Source organism: Emys orbicularis, chromosome 2 (assembly GCF_028017835.1).
Source record: "Emys orbicularis isolate rEmyOrb1 chromosome 2, rEmyOrb1.hap1, whole genome shotgun sequence".
Taxonomy (NCBI): Eukaryota; Metazoa; Chordata; order Testudines; family Emydidae; genus Emys; species Emys orbicularis.
The window spans coordinates 24717468-24735955 of NC_088684.1; the positions used below are offsets into that span (position 1 = coordinate 24717468).

At 39.4% G+C, this 18488-nt stretch overlaps 1 protein-coding gene across 1 annotated transcript in view; it reads right to left on the bottom strand.

Annotated features, from left to right (window-relative positions):
• Positions 1 to 18488, bottom strand: part of COL14A1 (collagen type XIV alpha 1 chain) — a 167123-nt gene that overhangs the window by 110100 nt on the left and 38535 nt on the right. Inside the window, exons 6-13 of the mRNA XM_065399762.1 lie at positions 15027 to 15146; positions 12892 to 13056; positions 12282 to 12443; positions 10632 to 10783; positions 9217 to 9346; positions 5417 to 5562; positions 3538 to 3667; positions 452 to 591 (exon numbers count right to left, since the gene is read on the bottom strand). Coding sequence (XP_065255834.1) covers positions 452 to 591; positions 3538 to 3667; positions 5417 to 5562; positions 9217 to 9346; positions 10632 to 10783; positions 12282 to 12443; positions 12892 to 13056; positions 15027 to 15146 — 1145 coding nt within the window. The remainder of the gene's footprint in view (positions 1 to 451; positions 592 to 3537; positions 3668 to 5416; positions 5563 to 9216; positions 9347 to 10631; positions 10784 to 12281; positions 12444 to 12891; positions 13057 to 15026; positions 15147 to 18488) is intronic.

Here is an 18488-nt window from a genome sequence, read left to right on the forward strand (position 1 = left end):
TTTTCCTCTTACATGTAACTATAGCAATAAAATTAACAAAATGTAGTAAAATCCCAGGCAGCCAAGTTTTTGGGTAAATTTCTTTTAAAAATGAGCTTAAACTCAGACCCCACAGAAGCCTGGGAGCTTCATTATCTGGTCTGATCCTCAGGTATTTTCGATACTGTCCACTTAGGTCAAAGGTCAGGTCCTACAAACACTTACTCACTGGAATAGTTCCGTTCACTTTACTATGCGCATAAGGAAGGAGTGCTCATGCAAGTAAGGTTTTGCAGGATCAGATCCCACATGTGTGTGACGCACTCTGAATACATGCCCTGTATAAAGCATAATGTTCCATGCACAGAGTTTGAAAATTATAAGTAAATCTTTTGTTACAGCTTGAAAGATCTGATTTGTTTACAGAAATTACACTTAAAAATAAGAATATGGTACATTATTAACTGCTTACCTCATTGGTTTCTGTCCCATCAGTTTTAACATACATAATACGATAACCATTTACTTTTTCGGAAACAGGTTCCCATGTTATCCTGGAAGTGCTGTGTCCAATGTCTGAAAATCTCAAGTTCCTGGGTGGACTTAAAGGCACTTGAAAAATAAATAATTACAGTCATGAAAATAGTTCTGTCTTTTATTTCATCCACAAAGCATTCTCTCTTGACAATGAACATGAAACACTTTGTTTTAAAAATTATAATACTAAGCAATATGACTGACAATCTTGTTTCTATACCCTTTTCAGTTTAGACCACTATTCAGGAAAGTACTTAAGCACATCTTTAAATCTAAACTGTGTAGTGCCATTGATTTCAATGGGATTGCATTTGTGCTTAAAATTAAATATGTGATTAACTGCTTTGCTGAATCAGAGGCTAAAGCATTGGCAAGTATAAGAGCCATCCTCACTGTTGAATACTGAAATTGAAAGAAATATTCAATTGAAATTGAAAGAAATGGAAGTGGGGATCCTGCTTGTTGCTGGATAGCAGAGTTGGATTTATACTGTACAACATTTTCCCCACCTTTGCCTTTGGATTTGTAAATAGATTTGTGTTAACTGTATCTGTGCTCCATGTGTTTATTAGTGGAAATGGCATCTTTTAAATGATTATATGGTAGTTTAAAAAGTCATCTAATCAAGAAACAGACAATGCTGGGTGATGTTTATAGCTAACACAAAGGGAATTGCGAGTGTTAAATGCAAATACACCATAATAATTCATATATGGAGAATATTTGATCTCAAAATTAATTTTTCACATCTTTTTATGCTAGTGATGCTTAAACACTCAGAAAGTGAAAACAAAAGGATGACAAACATGGTAAATTCAAATGAATATTAGTGAAAACATTTCCATTATTAGTTCAGCTTTAGTTAACACCAAACTTCATTTAACAAATCCATTACGTTACCTTCATATTTTCCTAATCCAAGTTCAGCAGAAGGGTAAATGCACACTGTACATGTTCATAGAATACTTAACTTATTGTGGAACTTTCAGGACTGACAAAAAACAGTTTGTTTTTTAAAGACCTTAGCAAAGGGGAAAAGGTTTCTAAGATAAGAAGTTAAGTGAATTCAGGATGGTTTCTCTTCAGCATATGAGAAAGGTAGGTGATAACTAGGAACATCTGACCAGAGATTTCTCCAGTTCTTTGGCAGAGGGAACTGACAAGATCTATAGAGCTGCTAGCTGTTTGTCACTTATTACATTTGTCCCTGATTATACACGAGATTCCTCTGTAGGCAAGATTACATTTGGATGGAGTGTTCTCCAAGCAGTTAAGGCCGTCTCCCTACTATATACTGGTTGACTGGTGTAAAGGGGTGGAAGAGGGGACTACGCTACATATACAATCACAGTCTACTTCCTGGTTTCCCGTCCCTGTGGGAGGGCGCAGTTACTATTGCCTGTTTCTGGGTCCCATTCTGTCCCATGTGTAGAAGCTGTGCAGGGAGCAGGCATACAGATCTATGCAGATCCAGTAAAGCAAGGAGAGAACAGAACCTGGCCTGCCTGGCACTTGCTACCTATTAAAAACACACTACCTATCATAAATATGGGTGCTCTCCAACCCTTAGTTCTGCAGGAGGCTCCTCCTGCTCCTTTTTCCAAAAGGGGTTCTGTCCCACACTAGTGCTACTGTTGCCTTCTCTCCCTCTCTCCTAGATATAGCAGCATTCAGCTGGAAGGGTGATGGGGAGCCCTCATACTCCCCATTGAACTTTGGCAGGTTCTCACCCTTAATTAGCACTTAAATACCAGCACTGGCCAAAGACCACCCTGGTGCTACTACTGAGAGCTAGCGATACCTGAAAGGAAAAATAAGTGATAGGATCACAAAACAGAAAGGGACCATGCTCCCTGAAGCCCCCGTTTCAACAACCAGTTATAAATGTGATCTGTTGTAAACAGAAAAAACAGAAGGATCTACAGGAAGTTACCTGGGGGCACATGTGCTCTTTTTAATTCCATCAACCAATTTCCCACCTACAAAGGAGAAACAACAATGGTCCAAGAACAGCAACCCGGCCTCTCACAGGTCACTTCCTGGTGCCTCGAGTATTATTAATTCTGGAGCTCTTTGGTTTGCACTCCTCCATCACGATCCAAGAGAACTTTATTCTCTTATAAGAGGGTTTCCCTGCCTTCTCCATCTTGTCAGTGCATTATTCCCTTCCATCCCCAACCATCTGATGTCTTGATTTGCTGTGTTAGCTACCTGTTCCAAATCGTACAGTTGTCTGTGAAGAGCCATGTGCCCCAATGGTAATATGTAAATAATGACTAAATATATTAATTGAAGAAGAAAAGTAAATAGATGATACTAATAATGTCCTCACAGCAAATGAAGCCTAAACTGATCATTACTTTTCATTTTAAAAGGTGGCCGGTCAGGATCTGGTATCAAGTATCAGATTGAGAACAGCCCTTCCGCGGGGACCAAGGGAAAAGGAAGACGCCTCCCTTCCCACTTGTGCAGCTGCACAAGGACTGCTCTCAATAGTAGTGCTTGTGAGCTAGGAAGAGCTAGTGCTACTCATTCTTGGACCCTCTGGGAAACAAGATGCTAAAAAGGGAGAGAGGAAAAAGGGAGGGAAAAGGCAGGGCAGTGCCACAAAACCACAATGTAGTCCTAGGTAATAATAATAATAATAATAATAATATATGGCCAGATTTCTGCCACCCTCACTCATGCTGAGTAGTATCTTCCTGTGCAATTAGTTCCACTGAAATCAATAGGGCTATCAGCAGCACAAGACACTACCCAACATGAGTAAAGGTGTTAGAATCTGGTCTATGGAAAACATGCTCTTTTGTGGAGAACTATATACCCGGTCCAGTAATCTACAGTACTCTGTCTAAATGAAATAGCAGCAGCAGGAAACTGAACAATTCATCCAAACCGTAATGCACAGTATGATCTCCTCCTCTATACAGATTTTAAAATCTGAGATCTATTTTCATACATACAAAGACCTCCTGGAGTTTTATTACTGCTGTATAGTGAATACAGATGTGTCTGACGTACATGTTGTTTCTTGTCCTGTCAGGGGGTCACTAGCTTCTTCTCCAAACATCGCATAAACTGTGACTGTATATTCTGTGTTAGGCAATAATCCATCCAGTTCAATATCTGTCAAGGCCTCTCCAATTTTCATCTAAAGGTAATATGAATAATAGACACATTATTTCTAAACTAGCTCATGAGGGGGGGGAAACAAGCCAGGAGCATTTTTGTATAGGAGAAAAGTATATTCAAGAGGGACAGAGCATATTTTTATAGAGCTGGTAAATGCCATAAAATTGAATAAAAGTAAAAGGCTACAATATGCTCATTTAGGCTCCAATTCAGCAGAGCACTTAACTTTAGGCATACAATCAATCCTTTGAGAGTCAATGGGACTATTCATGTGCTTAAAGTTAGGCATGTGCTCAAGTGCTTTGCACAACAGGAGCTTCTGAGCACTGTAGTTAAACAGGAAATTGGTAGGGTCAAATCTTGCTCTGTGTTGACTCAAAGAAATTGATCAGCTGTACCTGAACACAGAACTTGGCCCAACGTGAACAGTTTTGTTATTGCATAGAGCAATGAAATACCTAACATTGTCTAAAAGGCAAACACCCCAAGGAAATGCCTAACATGAAGGTGGAGGGGATATACAGGTGACCAGCCACACAAGCAACAAACACAATAGTTCTCTGTTGTAGCAGAACAAACGGCCCTCAACCTCTCTTCAATATGCATCTATGCCTAAGAGACTGTTGAATCTTTATACCAGTTCAGTGGAAACTAATGGCCTCAAAATGACTGCTGAAGTGAGAATATTGCAATGAGGGGAAAGGACTCTGGTTTATTAATCAGAAGTCTGTCTACAGGCTGAGGCTTTGTTTTGCTTTTTGCTATTTCAGGTGTGTACCATTTTCCCCTTGAGCTGCTTCAGTAGGTGCCGCATTAACCGGGACTGATTTATTTATTGAAAGATCTTTCAACAGGGCGAGGCTCAGTTTTGCTGATGTCAGCTAGCTTTCAATGAGGCCCCATTTTCAAGAGGGCTACATGATCATAGCTACTCATTTTGCAAAGAACACAAGTCTATTCGAGCTCTCAGTGGCTTCCTACACTCTTTCCAGAATGTTGCATGCACTTGCATGCTGTCAGTGAGTCCTTATATAAAATACTCTTAATTTCACATACAGTCAATGGAGCATAAAACAATTTTAAATCTTAGCCCTAAGATTGCACTGACACTATATTAGCTGTTTCCAAAAGTCCAGTGATATTTCTAGTGACAACATAATATTCTGCCTATCATTTTATCTAATCGAGAACTGTACCTAACTCTGTCGTTCTTGTTCTACTCAAAGTTTAAATTAATCGTTTTATTCTTTCTAAAACTAACTTAAAAAAAACAAAAACAAACAAAAAACCTTTGACGTTTATTAAACATAAAAGAATGAAAATAAAACGTAGAAATGTCACATTTACTAATTTAAGTTGATTTACTTTCCAAAGTCCAACTATAAAGAAAAATACTAAAACTTCATGATTTTCTAAATCTATTTTTCAGAAAGATCAAGTCATTTGTGTGCTGATTTCTTTTTTCCTATGTTTGTGTTTTTGCCTTCATGCTATGATACAATATTGCCTCATGAATCATTCCAAGAGACTCCCTTTAACTCAGCTATAACTTGTGGCATTTCTGTGTACTAATGAGGACAAATTTGAAAATACTGAAAATTAAAAATAACTACTTGGCATGCAGTTTGCACAGAAAGTCAATAACATGTATAGTACTTTAAAAGCTAGAAAATAGACAAGCTTTGCAGGTAAGGACCATCTGACATTTTGTTCTTTAAATGTTATGTTTTTGAATAGGTAGAATCCAAATGAAAGCTAAATACATCACCTCCTTTTCATCTGCGGCCTGTCCCTCTGTAAGGGGAGCATATAGGATCATGTAACCAGAGGCACCCGCTACTCCATTCCACTTTGCTTTCATGCTGCTCTGTGACACATTATACAACTGTAGATTTGATGCCGTAGGCAAAGCAACTGCGACAGAAAGAAGTAACAAATTTTCAATTGCATCTAAAAAAACTTGCTTAACATTTCGTAACATTTTGTTTGACTGTAGGGAACACAAAGGAATCCAGCAGAGTAAACACTGGAAGCACTGTTTGACATAATAACAAAGAGCTATAAAAAGATCTCAGAATTAGAGAGATGGGAAAAGGACTTTGTCATTTATCCAAGCCCCCAGTCAGAGCTGGATTGTTCTTACAGAACATTTCTAGTACTTTGCCTCTGTCAGATTTTCAATCCTACAAAAGCAAGGACTTCTACCCTTTCCCTTGGGAGAATCCTCAACAGTTTAACAGATATAGTTGGACCAAACTGCTCCATGCACAGGTCCCACCCCATCTCTCTTCTAGATCTGCATGGGGGTGAGACTTGGTGGTGGAGAGTGGGTAGGGCCACACATTGGGGTAAGCCACATGGGCCCTGAATTTTTAGGGGTAGCTTCTGCCTGGCAATAACCTCTTCACCCCCCAAGCCACAGTGTGGGAGGCATGTTCATGGTGAGGGGGCAAGGTCAAGAGGAGCAACAGATGGCTGAGCTGTGTTCTAACATGGGGTTGTGCCTAGGGTCCTGGGTTGCCTTAATTAGCCTTCATGATCTGTGAAGATCATTTTCCTAGCCTGTTGCTTTGACCATGTCACCCCTTTCTTTGACTCCCTCCACTGGTGCCACCTTCTCTATTGCATCAAACATAAGCTACTTGTCTTCACTTTCAAGGCCCTTCATGCCCTATCCTCACCCTCCCTACCATCTCTCAATCACTATTGAGCCATTGACTCCTGCCTCCAATTGGCCCATGATGCCAGTCTTCATTGGCCACTCGTTAAATTTTCAAACAAACACTTTCATCCTTTTTCCCATGCTGTGCCTCATGCTTGGGAGGAGCTCCCCATAAACATCTGCAAAGCAAAGTCATTATCCTTCCAACCCCTCCTTAAAACTCTCCTTTCCGGTGATGCCTACAAAAAGTTTGATAACAGATAGGGTACTCGTGTGCTGGAACCACTGTCCATCATGCTGACCAATATTATCTCATTGTTTCCTTGTACTCCCTCATCTGTCCATTTCTGTCTGTTGTCACTTGGTTTATACTTAGTTGTACGCTTTCTGGGGTAAGGACAATTTTTTGTTCTGGGTTTGTACAGAGCCTAGCACAATGGGGTCCTGGTCCATGACTAAGTTTCCTAGGCGCTCCGATAAAACAAGTTATAAATAATAAGGAGAGAGAGAGAAGGGGGACAAAAAGATGGGAAGAAGTAGACAGTGCTTCTGCTACAATTTTCAAATTAAAATTAATTGCAAATGTCAAAACTTTAAGAGCATATTAGACAAAGATCATTTGCAGCTGGGGTAGACACCAAATAATGCCGATAACTGAAAAAAAATAAATTAAGAGGAAATTTTCAAGTAACTAGAATAAATATAGCTATAAAGAAAGCACACATGTGCAAGAATTTTCAAATAAATATACATTTGATACTTATTTTGCATTTTTCAAAGTGATTAAAAGATAGGCTCCTCTCTTACTCTCCTGTATTTTATGCATTTATGGCACTGAATATATTTATCTAAGCAGCATACTACTGTAAAGTCATTTTTAATGTACTATATACACAAATGTGATAGTTTTCACATTTGTGGTTAATTTTAACCTGTCAGTGTCACACAAGGTAAAATATGTAAACTATAATTTTTTCACAGATTTCAGCTGGCATGGTGAAAAATACTTCCAAACTGCAAATATTTTATAACCTGGAGTGATTGATACTTACACATTTCAGACTATTACTTATGACACTCAAAGATTTGTTTATATAACGTTTGCAGCCACACCACCTTGGGCTGTGATCTGATCGGATCTCAGAAAATAAGCAGGGCTGGGCTTAGTCAGAACTTGAATAGGTGACTTCAAAGGAATACCAGGTGCAACAGGAAATGATGCTATTCGCTCAGTATGTGACACTTTTCCCACTGAATCAGAAATTAACCAATTTCTAACATGGTGTTATAGAACATAGTGCTGCTGGAGATTCAATTTTTTTAGATGAAACAAAAGGCCTAGGTCTCAAACATATGTAACAAGATCCCATCTCACTTTTTGTAAGTTTGGGAGTGTTAGCTTTGATTTCCTGGCTGAATCCCAAACTAGATAATTGCATTCTGCCTAACTTCCACCCTGTAGTTTCAACTGGAAAAGTGATTCTTCAGTTCCCTGCGTAAGGTCTATCATATTGCTGGGACAAAATTATTGCATTTGGGGTGAAAATATTTGAATTAAATAAAATGTTATATGACATAGGGCATGGCTACACTTGCAGATGTAGAGTGCTTTGAGTTAAACCAGCCTTTGTAGAGCGCAGTAGGGAAAGCACTGCAATCTGTCCACACTGACAGCTTCAAGCGCACTGGCGTGGCCACATTTGTGGCACTTGCAGCGGCATTGGGAGCGGTGCATTATGGACAGCTATCCCAGCATGCAAGTGACTGCAACGTGCTTTTCAAATGGGGAGGTGGGGTAGAGTGTGACAGGGAATGTGTTGTGTGTATGTGGGGGGAGAGAGAGTGGGTTTTTGGGGGGCTGAGAGCATGTCAGCATGCTGTCTTGTAAGTTCAGACAGCAGCAGACTCCCCCCTTTCCCCCCCCCCGCCTCTCTCTCACACACAGCATTCCAGAGTAATGGTTGCTTTGTCTCGGAGCAGATAAGCATGCCGGCTGTCAGAAACGGAGCTTTGAAAGGGCATATCCGCATTCCTGCAGCGATTAAAAAACAATGAGTAGAATGGCCACTTGACTTAAGGGGATTATGGGACGTTTCCGGAGGCTGATCAGAGTGCAGTAATGCAGCACCTCCTTCACACTGACTCCCAGGCGTTGTAGCCAAGGCACAGCAAACATTATTCCACTCGCCGAGGTGGAGTACCAGGAGCGCTCTAGCTGTGGAGTCAGAGCGCTCTACGTGTCTTGCCAGTGTGGACAGGTAGTGAGCTAGTGCGCCCGGGGCTGCTTTAATGTGCTCTAAATCGGAAGTGTAGCCAAGCCCTTAGAGGGGCCTACCCCTCTAAGCTACTTATATGACCCCTATTGAATACTTCACAGTGTTAAATGTAATTATCTTACAACCTCCCTGAGGTAGGGAAGTACAATTATCACAGATGAGAAACTGAGGCACAGAAAGTCAGAGTCACTTCCCAAGGTAACTTAGGAAGTCTGTGGCAGAGCAGGAAATTAAACACTTGTCTCTCCAGTCTTGAACAGTCCCCTGTTCACTGAACCTCCCATCATCTCTTAAGGAACTAAGGCCAAAAAGTGGAAATAAGGCTGTATGCCTAAGCCATAAAGTTTAGATCCAGCTGCAGCTCCAAACTGTTCCAAAGTCTAGGAGTGTTATGATTTAGAGGCTTGGTTTGGCCCATTACAGAGAGAATATAACTGGCTCAAAGTTTGGGACCCAAGTCTTTAGTTCAGGCCCAAATCTAATAAATAAATGTTGGACAATACTAGTAAAAAGAGCTAAAGAGAAAAAAAACTTGATTCTGCATCCCTTACTCACACTGAGCAGTGCCTACCCACCCAGCGTTCAGTGTTACTGAGGCAGGTCCATAACAAATTGAGTGAGGATACTTACGTGTGGTTTCAGTACCACGGAGACCCTCACTTGCAGCACTTATATATATAGCAAACACTGCTATCTGATATTCAGTTAGAGACATCAGGTTTTTTAGAACTGCTGTTGATACACTTCCATCCACCACTACCTGTTTGGGGGAAAATTCAATGAAATAAGTATAAAATAAATTCATTTTATTACTATTTAATCCATCTTATCGGTTTGTCTTATCTGTCATATTTCTAAGACACCCTTGGCATGATACATAAATGTTAATCTATCTATGTTTAACACAACAAAAATGACATTTGTATCTTAGTATACAGTACAGTAGCCAGGAAACAGAATGGCAAACATATGCATAATGAGGAGTCTTAAGGCAATACAAAGCAGCACTTTGGATCAAAGGAAATGTTAAAAATACTATTAGCATAATGGAAATTAAGGATATTGTGTAATGGACACTTTCTGATATATTTATTATGTAATTCAAAATTTCATTATAGTACTGCATACACATACCTGTGTACACATACACACACAAACACACACCACAACAACAAAATCCCCAAAACAAAATATCTTCAAAAAATAAAACGCATTTCACCTCACCCTTTAATTATACTGCTTTTGTTGTCCTGCCTCCACTCGCCATCCCTTCCCATACTGTTCTGAAAGTTGTCTGCTTAAGTTGTAAACGTCTTCATGCAGTGTCCTTGTTTTCATACCTACCTCCAAAGCACTTAGTGAACTGTTGGTGCTACACAAATCATAAATATCCATCTGGCCCCCTGGTCAGTTTTAGCCAGATCCCCAACTCTACATCCATGGGTTTTTTTTAAAATGAGTTATGTTTCCAAAGCTCAAACTCTATCCCTTCTGCCCCTTTTTGGTCCTGTATCCTTTGAAATAGCATCAGACAGAGTTGGTCCAACAAGGAAAGCTGATGTATAAATAAAAACACCGTTTACATATTGGATTTTAGGTCCTATCCTTGAACAATGTAATCACAGACTGGGGTGTATGTTTACACAGCCTGTGGTAGCAAGCCCCCAAGCCGGAGTCCATGTACTCGGGTTCATGGACTCATGCTACCGAGCTAAAAATAGTGGTGTACATGTTGCAGCTCGGGATGGAGCTCAGGCTGTGAAGCGGGCCGCAGAGCCTGGGCTCCAGCCCAAGCTGCAATTTAAAGTTCTGCCTACACCGCTACTTTTAGCGCAGTAGAGCAAGTCCCACAAGTCTGAGTCTGTCGGCCTGGGCTCAGAGATTTGCTGCCGCGGGCTACCACTGACTGTGTAGATGTACCCATAAATGGAAGCGGCATCAGGCCTATGATCAAGTGCTATCATTCCCAACTGGTGAATTCTTTCCATTTATGTCTACTAGAAGTTCTCACAATCAGGAACCTGATAGGATTTTCCCTCCATTACCTCCTCTGGTTGGCCTCCTCTAGTGGGATAGTACACAACTCTGTATTTTTCCACCTTGCCGGGTGCATGGGTCCAGCTAACATGGAATCCTCTGGCTGTTACCTCAGATGTGACCAAATCTGTAGGAGCTCCAAGAGTGGCAACAAATGTTCCTATATATGAGATAACATAGAGAAATTATTTTTACTCCTGTAAAATAATGATTTGGTTTTGCTCTAATTGCTGAGTTCCCAAAGATCTCTCATCATTAGAAACTGAATTAATTGGAGAGGGCACATTTATTTAGTCAGTTTTTAATATTAACTAACTAAATAATAAAAATAATAATACCCATACAATTCTCAGCAGGACCAGGCCTCCATTGGTTTATGTGGAAAACTTTACATGCAACACACACAAAGGTTTCAGCACAAACGCTTTTACAACTGCAATGGTTCTCCCAAGCTTTCCTGGTTGCCTGGCCCTCCATGCATTCACTCCCTCCCCAGATGCTTCCAAACACCCTCTCCCCAAGTTCCAGAACCAGCCAGGAATCTCCACAGCTGTGAACCTGCTACAGCACTCAGCAAGAGAGCCTGTCCCCTGTATTCCTTGGCAGGTCTGCAGGTGGGGTGGTATCTGACAAGACACATTGGAGCTACACTCGACAGACATCTACCTCTCAAGACTCTCCCCCCCCTACCCCCCGAGATTCTTCATTGGTTCATGAGCCCTTTGATGGCCATGTCTTCCAATCCACTGCTCCCCCCACACCCAGACCATGGCCAGTCACAGATCCCCCTACCATCTGTGTAATTCTTAGGGGATCCAGGGGGAAGAGAGAAGCCTACTAATGCACCATCTTTTCAGTACACAGCTTCAGATGCATGTGCAATGCAGCCTTCCTCAGTGAGGCACTTCACAAGCTTAGGGAAATGCATCTGGCATTTGCATATGCTGCATACGATTTTACAGGGTCACAGCTCAGTCAATTCAAATACATTTCTCTGGAACATTTCAAAGATACTTTCTCAAGGAGGGCTATTTCTCTGACGAATTTCAACATTCTACCCCTAGCATTTTCAGCTGCTCAAAAGGTCCTAAGGTCAGCAGAATTTTTGTATACTTGTAATTTTTCCACCCCTTTTCAACCTTTTCTTGTATTCCAAAATGCTGGGTTGTTTTTTTTGCTCAGAGATTAAAAAAATAAAAATAAAAAAGTTCAACTTCATGTAGAGACCAAGCCTGGGAAACTTCAAATTGAAAGTTTGGCAAAGTTATGAGACTAAGAAAACAAGGGATTAGAATGGAAACCAGGGCACAGCCTTAATTAGCTTTGCTCCTTCTCTAATTCATCCCCAAACCTGCACACCTGCATACCCTCTTTTTACCTGTTCACTGGTGATAGCTACAGCAAAATGAATGCACTTTTTTTCATGTCACCTAACACTATAATAACAAAAGACAAATTACTATCATGGAACTAAGCAAAAGATATTAGCATATGCATGAAATACGCACCATAAAAAATACCTTCTCTGATAATGTAGTATCCTGGTAGCAAAATATACATAGAAAGAGTAAAATGTCAGAAACTAGTTCAAAACTGTCCCTATTTTAAAATTGGATTTGCTGGTATAATATCAAGATCAAACAAAGTTTCTTATTTACCTTTGATTTCCTTTTCCTGTTCCTCCACTCTTGAACACACTGTTCTCGTAAGACCTTCTACAATGGTGTGCATGAAGTTAAAGTCAGCAACATTGTAGACATGAGTACTGTCTGGTTCAGAGGCAATCTCTTTGAGTTCATTTATATCTGCATTCTTCACACCTTACAGTGGAGAGACAAAATAGGAAAATGTTTGCAACAAAAGAAATCGGTGTAACGTTTAAGCCATGCAGCCTGGCCAAAGCCTACTGACGTCTATGGAGTCTTTCCCCATTTCACTGGCTTCAATGTGCTTTGGATCAGGCCTACAGTCAAGCTGTTAATTACAGGTAGTTATAATTAATCACAAGGGTTAATTTCCAATATTACAAGTGTTACTGACATCTTTGCAGTATTCTGATGATAACTAGCATAAGTTTATCCTGCTAAAATGCCAGTTACATTAACAGTCGGAGGATACTGAAAAAAGTTAAAATTTTCCAAAATATTTTGATGATGTTGAATCCAGATAGAAACACGATAGGACCCTTCTAAATACACGAGATATATAGAAAAGATCAGAGACTTATAAAAAATACAATGCAATAAATAGATACGTTAGAATACATACCAATAGAAAACAATTCAACACCAGCATCACGCAGATTTTTAGCAGGTGGGATGACATCATCTTGGGATTTTCCATCTGTGATCAATATACCAATTTTGGACACATTGGGTCTTGCACCTGCTTCAGGCTTAAAGCTGTTCTCCAAAATAAAAGTTAAGGCAAGACCTAAAAAAAAATAAAAAATAAAAAATGGTTTGGCTAATGAAATTGTCTGTGTAACACTGATATTTTTATTGATTTTTTGACATTTAACTTTCTACTCAAAGTAAAGAATGCTGAGAAACCTCCTACTGAACAATAACTTATAAAAGAGAACAAATTTTCACTTAAAAATATACTGTTCCAAACAGGCAGCTTGAATTAAAGGCAGGGCAAAAATGGGAGCAGTCCTCAGCAACCTTCCAATCAATAAAATTATTTACAACAGAGAATAGAAACTTGTTTGTAACTAAACTGGGCTACTGAGCTACTCACATACCTTACCCCACCAGAGAGACAAGGTGGGTGAGGTAATATATTTTATTGAACCAACTTTTGATGGTGAGAGAGACAAGTTTTCGAGCCATCAGAGCTCTTCTTTTATTGGACAGAAGTTTGGTCCAATAACAATATTACCTCACCCACCTAGTCTCTCTAATATCCTGGGGCTGATATGGCTACAGCTACACTACATATTACTCCACCAGGGAAGTTAGAGGATTTCATCTATTAGTAAATTTGGTTTCCAATTCAGCAAAGGACTAAAAACATGCTTACCATTAACACTGACTTCTCAAGATTGAAAGCATCAGGACTATTCACATGCTTAAGGTTAAGCACATGCTGAAGTCATTTGCTGAACTGGTATTTCAAAGAGTAACATATACATTCTGTTTAACACACATTTTTAGAAATGCTGGTCAAATTACAGATGATATTTCTGTAATGAAACAGCCTTTAGTTAGTTTGTCAGCAGAAGTCACTGAAACAGGAAACCAGATTGCTAATTTCAGGCCTGAACCTGAAAACCCTCCCACAAGTTGTTCTTCTAGTTCCACTGAATACGGGACAGATCCTGAGCAGCTTTCATTGCCCTCAGTTCCCACTAGAGTCTCTGAGAGTTGACAGTGCTAAGTTTTACGGGAGAAATTCACCCCATGCAGAAATCCTGCACAAAAACCCATTTACCACTTAATTTAGGCCATTAAAATCCAGTTGCCGAGTACAATCTTTTATTTTAAAGCTTTTTACACTCACAAGCTGAGGAAAAGCTGAAATTATTACTGATTTGGGAGAGGCAACTTGGCTCTAATTTGAAAGTTAAAATGAAGCCATATGAAAAGAGGTTAGGCAAAAGCCACCTCTAATGTCAGAATATAATCATCATAGTGGATTTATTACTTGCTTCTTGGTATTTCTATCAAGCATCAGTTCAGCTATGGTACCACAGTATATCCCTTCTGTTCCCAGTCCAACCATAATAATTCCTTCCATCAAAATAATGATTGGTGGAGGAGAAAAGGGAAACTTCTAAGCCTCTCTGGAAAAAATAGTTTGGCAATAATTTACTCTTTCAGTCCATTATCCTCCAGACAAGAAAGCCAAGACTATTAAGTGTTGCACTGATGCTATGGGATTCCTCTCCAGAGAATATATATTTTATCATATTGACAAGTATCCCGCAGCTATCCACCTCTAAATTTCCAAAGAGCCATGCAGGGTTTCAATACCATGAAAGTTAATGGGAGTCTAAACCCCCCAGGTGATTCTTTGAAAATTTACCACCCCCAACAGTCAGATGTTAAAACAACACACTTTCTTTCTCCAACTGACTGAGGTTTTGTGTATGAACAGTGTCAATGACTTTTGCTGCTCTATCCTCTTTCCAGAATGTAAAAGTGAACTTCCTTTGCTTTTAGTTTTGGCATAGACAGATCATAGACACTCAGATTTTGTAGACTGAGGCCTGAGTCAAAGCTCACTGAAGACATGAAGATTCCCATTGACTGCAGCTACTTCAGATCAAGCTCTTAGGCAAACTTCAAAAATAAACAGCACATTCACCTTTAAGAAACAGAACAAAACCCCAATACTTTAAGCCAATGCAGCATGGTATATTTTGGAGCATGTGGCTAATGCAAAAATACATACTGTACCTGTTAATGTATTCCCTCCCTTATATGGCAGATTACGGACTGCATCCAAAACAGCATCCTTTGTGCTAAAGGCATTCAGATGCCATTCAATTCGGGGATCCCCACTGTACTGAGCAAGACCTAGTGAACCAGAAATAAATACATTACATGAGATTCATTTTTTCAAGTATATACATACTAGGCTATCAGTAGTTTGCTATCATAACAGGGTTCTTTTGAACTCTTTAAAGATGAATTTATTACTCCCTAATTTGTTCTGGATGCCAACTCCACTATGTATTTTCTAGGTTTTTCTTTCAAGTGCTAAGGAATTTAAGTAAAAGGTAATGTGCATTTTTTTTCAGCTTTAGTAAGATTCCAAGAACTCATTTCATGAAAGAGAACAATTTTATTAAATGCCTCTTTGAACAGGCTAAAATGTAAGTAGCAAAACAGATATGATATATTGTTCAAATCAGTTTTAAACATGATAGAAACCGTCTGTTGGCACTTTCTTCATTTAAAAATTCCACTGTAAGGGCCTGATCTAATGCCAATTGAAGTCAATAGGAGTCTTTCGGTTGATTTCAAAAGGCACTGGATTAGAACCTGAGATGAATATATGGCTATATGTCATCTCAGGAAGAGATGCACAGATAAAATTTCTAGACACCATAAATGACTGCTTCTTGGAGCAGCTTGTCCTGGAACCCACGAGGGGAGAGTCAATTCTTGATTTAGTCCTAAGGGGAACACAAGATCTCATCCAAGAGGCAAATATAACTGAACCAATCAGTCATCATGACCATAATGCAATTAAATTTAACATCCTTGTAGGGGCAAAAGTAGCATTTAACTTCATAAATGGGAACTACACAAAAGTGAGGAAGCTAGTTAAATGGAAATGAAAAGGAACAGTCAGAAGGATGAAATGCTTGCAGACTGCAGGAGCTACTCACAAACACCATAGTAGAGGCTCAAATTAAATGTATACCCCAAATAAAAACAAAAACAAAAAAAAACAGTAAGAGGACCAAAAAAATGCCATCATGGCTACACAGCTGGCAGTTTCAGGCAAAAAGGCATCCTTTAAAAATTGGAAGTCAAATCCTACTGAGGAAAATAGAAAGGAGCATAAACTCTGGCAAGTCAAGTGTAAAAATATAATAGGGCACGTCAAGAAAAAAATTGAAGAGCAACTAGCTAAAGCCACAAAAACTAAAACAGCATAAAACAATTAAGCACATCAGAAGCAGGAAGCCTCACAAACTATCAGTGGGGCCACTGGCTGCTTGAGGTTCTAAAGGGGCATTCAAAGAAGACAAGGCCATTGTGGAGAATCTAAATGAATTCTTTGCATTGGTCTTCACTGTAGAGGATGTGGGGAAGATCCCCACACCCAAGCCATTATTTTTCGGTGATAAATCTGAGGAACTGTCCCAGACTGAGATGTCAATAGAGGAGGATTTGGAACAAATTGATAAATTAAACAGTATTAAGTCACCAGGGCCAGATGAACCTTGAGAGTTCTGAAGGAACTCAAATATGAAATTGTAGAACTAACAACTATGGGATTAACCTATTACTTAAATCAACCTATGAACGAAATGACTAGAGGGTAGCTAATGTAATGCCAATTTTTAAAAAGGCTCCAAGGGCAACCCTGGCAATTACAGGGCAGTAAGCCTAACTTCAGTACCAGGCAAATTGCTTGAAACTATAGTAAGGCACAGAATTATTAGATACAAATGTGATATGGTTGGGGAAAAGTCAACACAGCTTTTGTAAAGGGAAATCATGCCTCACCAATCTATTAGAATTTTTTGAGGGGGTCAACAAATGTGGACAAAAGTGATCCAGTCGATACAGTGTACTTGGACTTTCAAACAGCCTTTGACAATGTCCCTCACCAGGGGCCCTTAAGCTAACTAAGCTGTCATGGGATAATAGGGAACGTCCTCTCCTGGATCAGTAGCAGATAGGAATCAGAGGGTACAAATAAATGGTCAGTTTTCACAGTGGAGAGAGGCAAATAGCAGGGTCCTCCCAGGATCTGTATTAGAACCTGTGCTGTTCAACATATTCATAAATGATCCCGAAAAAGAGAGGAACAGTGTGGTGGCAAAATTTGCAGATAGTACAAAATTACTCAAAATTGTAGTCAGCTTTGTACTTAACTAAGACATACAAAGGGATCTCGCAAAACTAGATGACTTTTCCCCCAGTCATCTAGTTTTGTGAGATCCCTTTGTATGTCTTTACAGATGACAAATGAAATTCAATGTTGGTAAATGCAAAGTAATGCACATTGGAAAAAAATAATCCCATTTATACATACAAAAAGATGGTTTCTAAATTAGCTGTTACCACTCAAAAAAAGAGATCTTGGAATCATCATGGATAGTTCTCTGAAAACATCCAGAAGCAATCAAAAGAACAGATATTTGGAATGAGATATATAAGAAGACAGAAAATATCATAATGCCACTATATAAATCCACGGTACACCCACATCTTGAATACTGCATACAATTCTGGTTGCCCCATCTCAAAAAAGATATATTAGAATTGGAAAAGGGTACAGAGAAGGGTAACAAAAATGATTAGGGGTATGGAATACTTCCATATGAAGAGAGATTATAAAAACTGGGAGTGCTCAGTTTAGAAAAGAGACAAAATATGGTAGAAGTATATAAAAATCATGAATGGTATGAAGAAAAACAGTGTTATTTCCCCTCTGCATAAGACCACATTGGGTGTCATCAAATGACATTAATAGGCATCAGGTTTAAAACTAGGGTGACCAGATGTCCCGATTTTATAGGGACAGTCCTGATTTTGGGGTCTTTTTCTTATATAGGCTCCTATTATCCCCCCACCCCATGTCCCGATTTTTCACACTTGCTGTCTGGTCACCCTATTTAAAACAAGCATAAGGAAGTACTTCCTCACATAACGCACAGTCAGCTTGTGGAACTTGTTGCCAGGGGATGTTGTGAAGGACAAAACTATAATTAGATAAGTTAATTGAGGATAGGTCCATCAATGGCTATTAGCCAACTCTGTGCTCCAGATGTTCTTAAACCTCCAACTGCCAAAGCTGGGACTAGACAAAAGGGGATGGATCACGCAAAAATGATGTTCTGTTCATTACTGCTGAAGCATCTGGCAGCGGTCACTGTCAGAAGACAGGATACTGGGCTACATAGACCATTGGTCTAACCTAGCATGGTCATTTTTATGTTCTTATGAATATAACAATTCATTATGAGAAATACCTTGTGTACAATGATCGGGTCCAATCTTACAAGCTTTCCATTCACATTTCTCCCATTGATTTAAATGGAAATTCTGTGTGTACAGTGCTTTCAGGATCAGGTCCTAATATTTTTATTCATGACAAATAAAGAGGATGATGTATGTTGTACAAATATGTAGGGATTAAGTTCATTACTACCTTGGAAATCAAGGGTTTATTGTTGT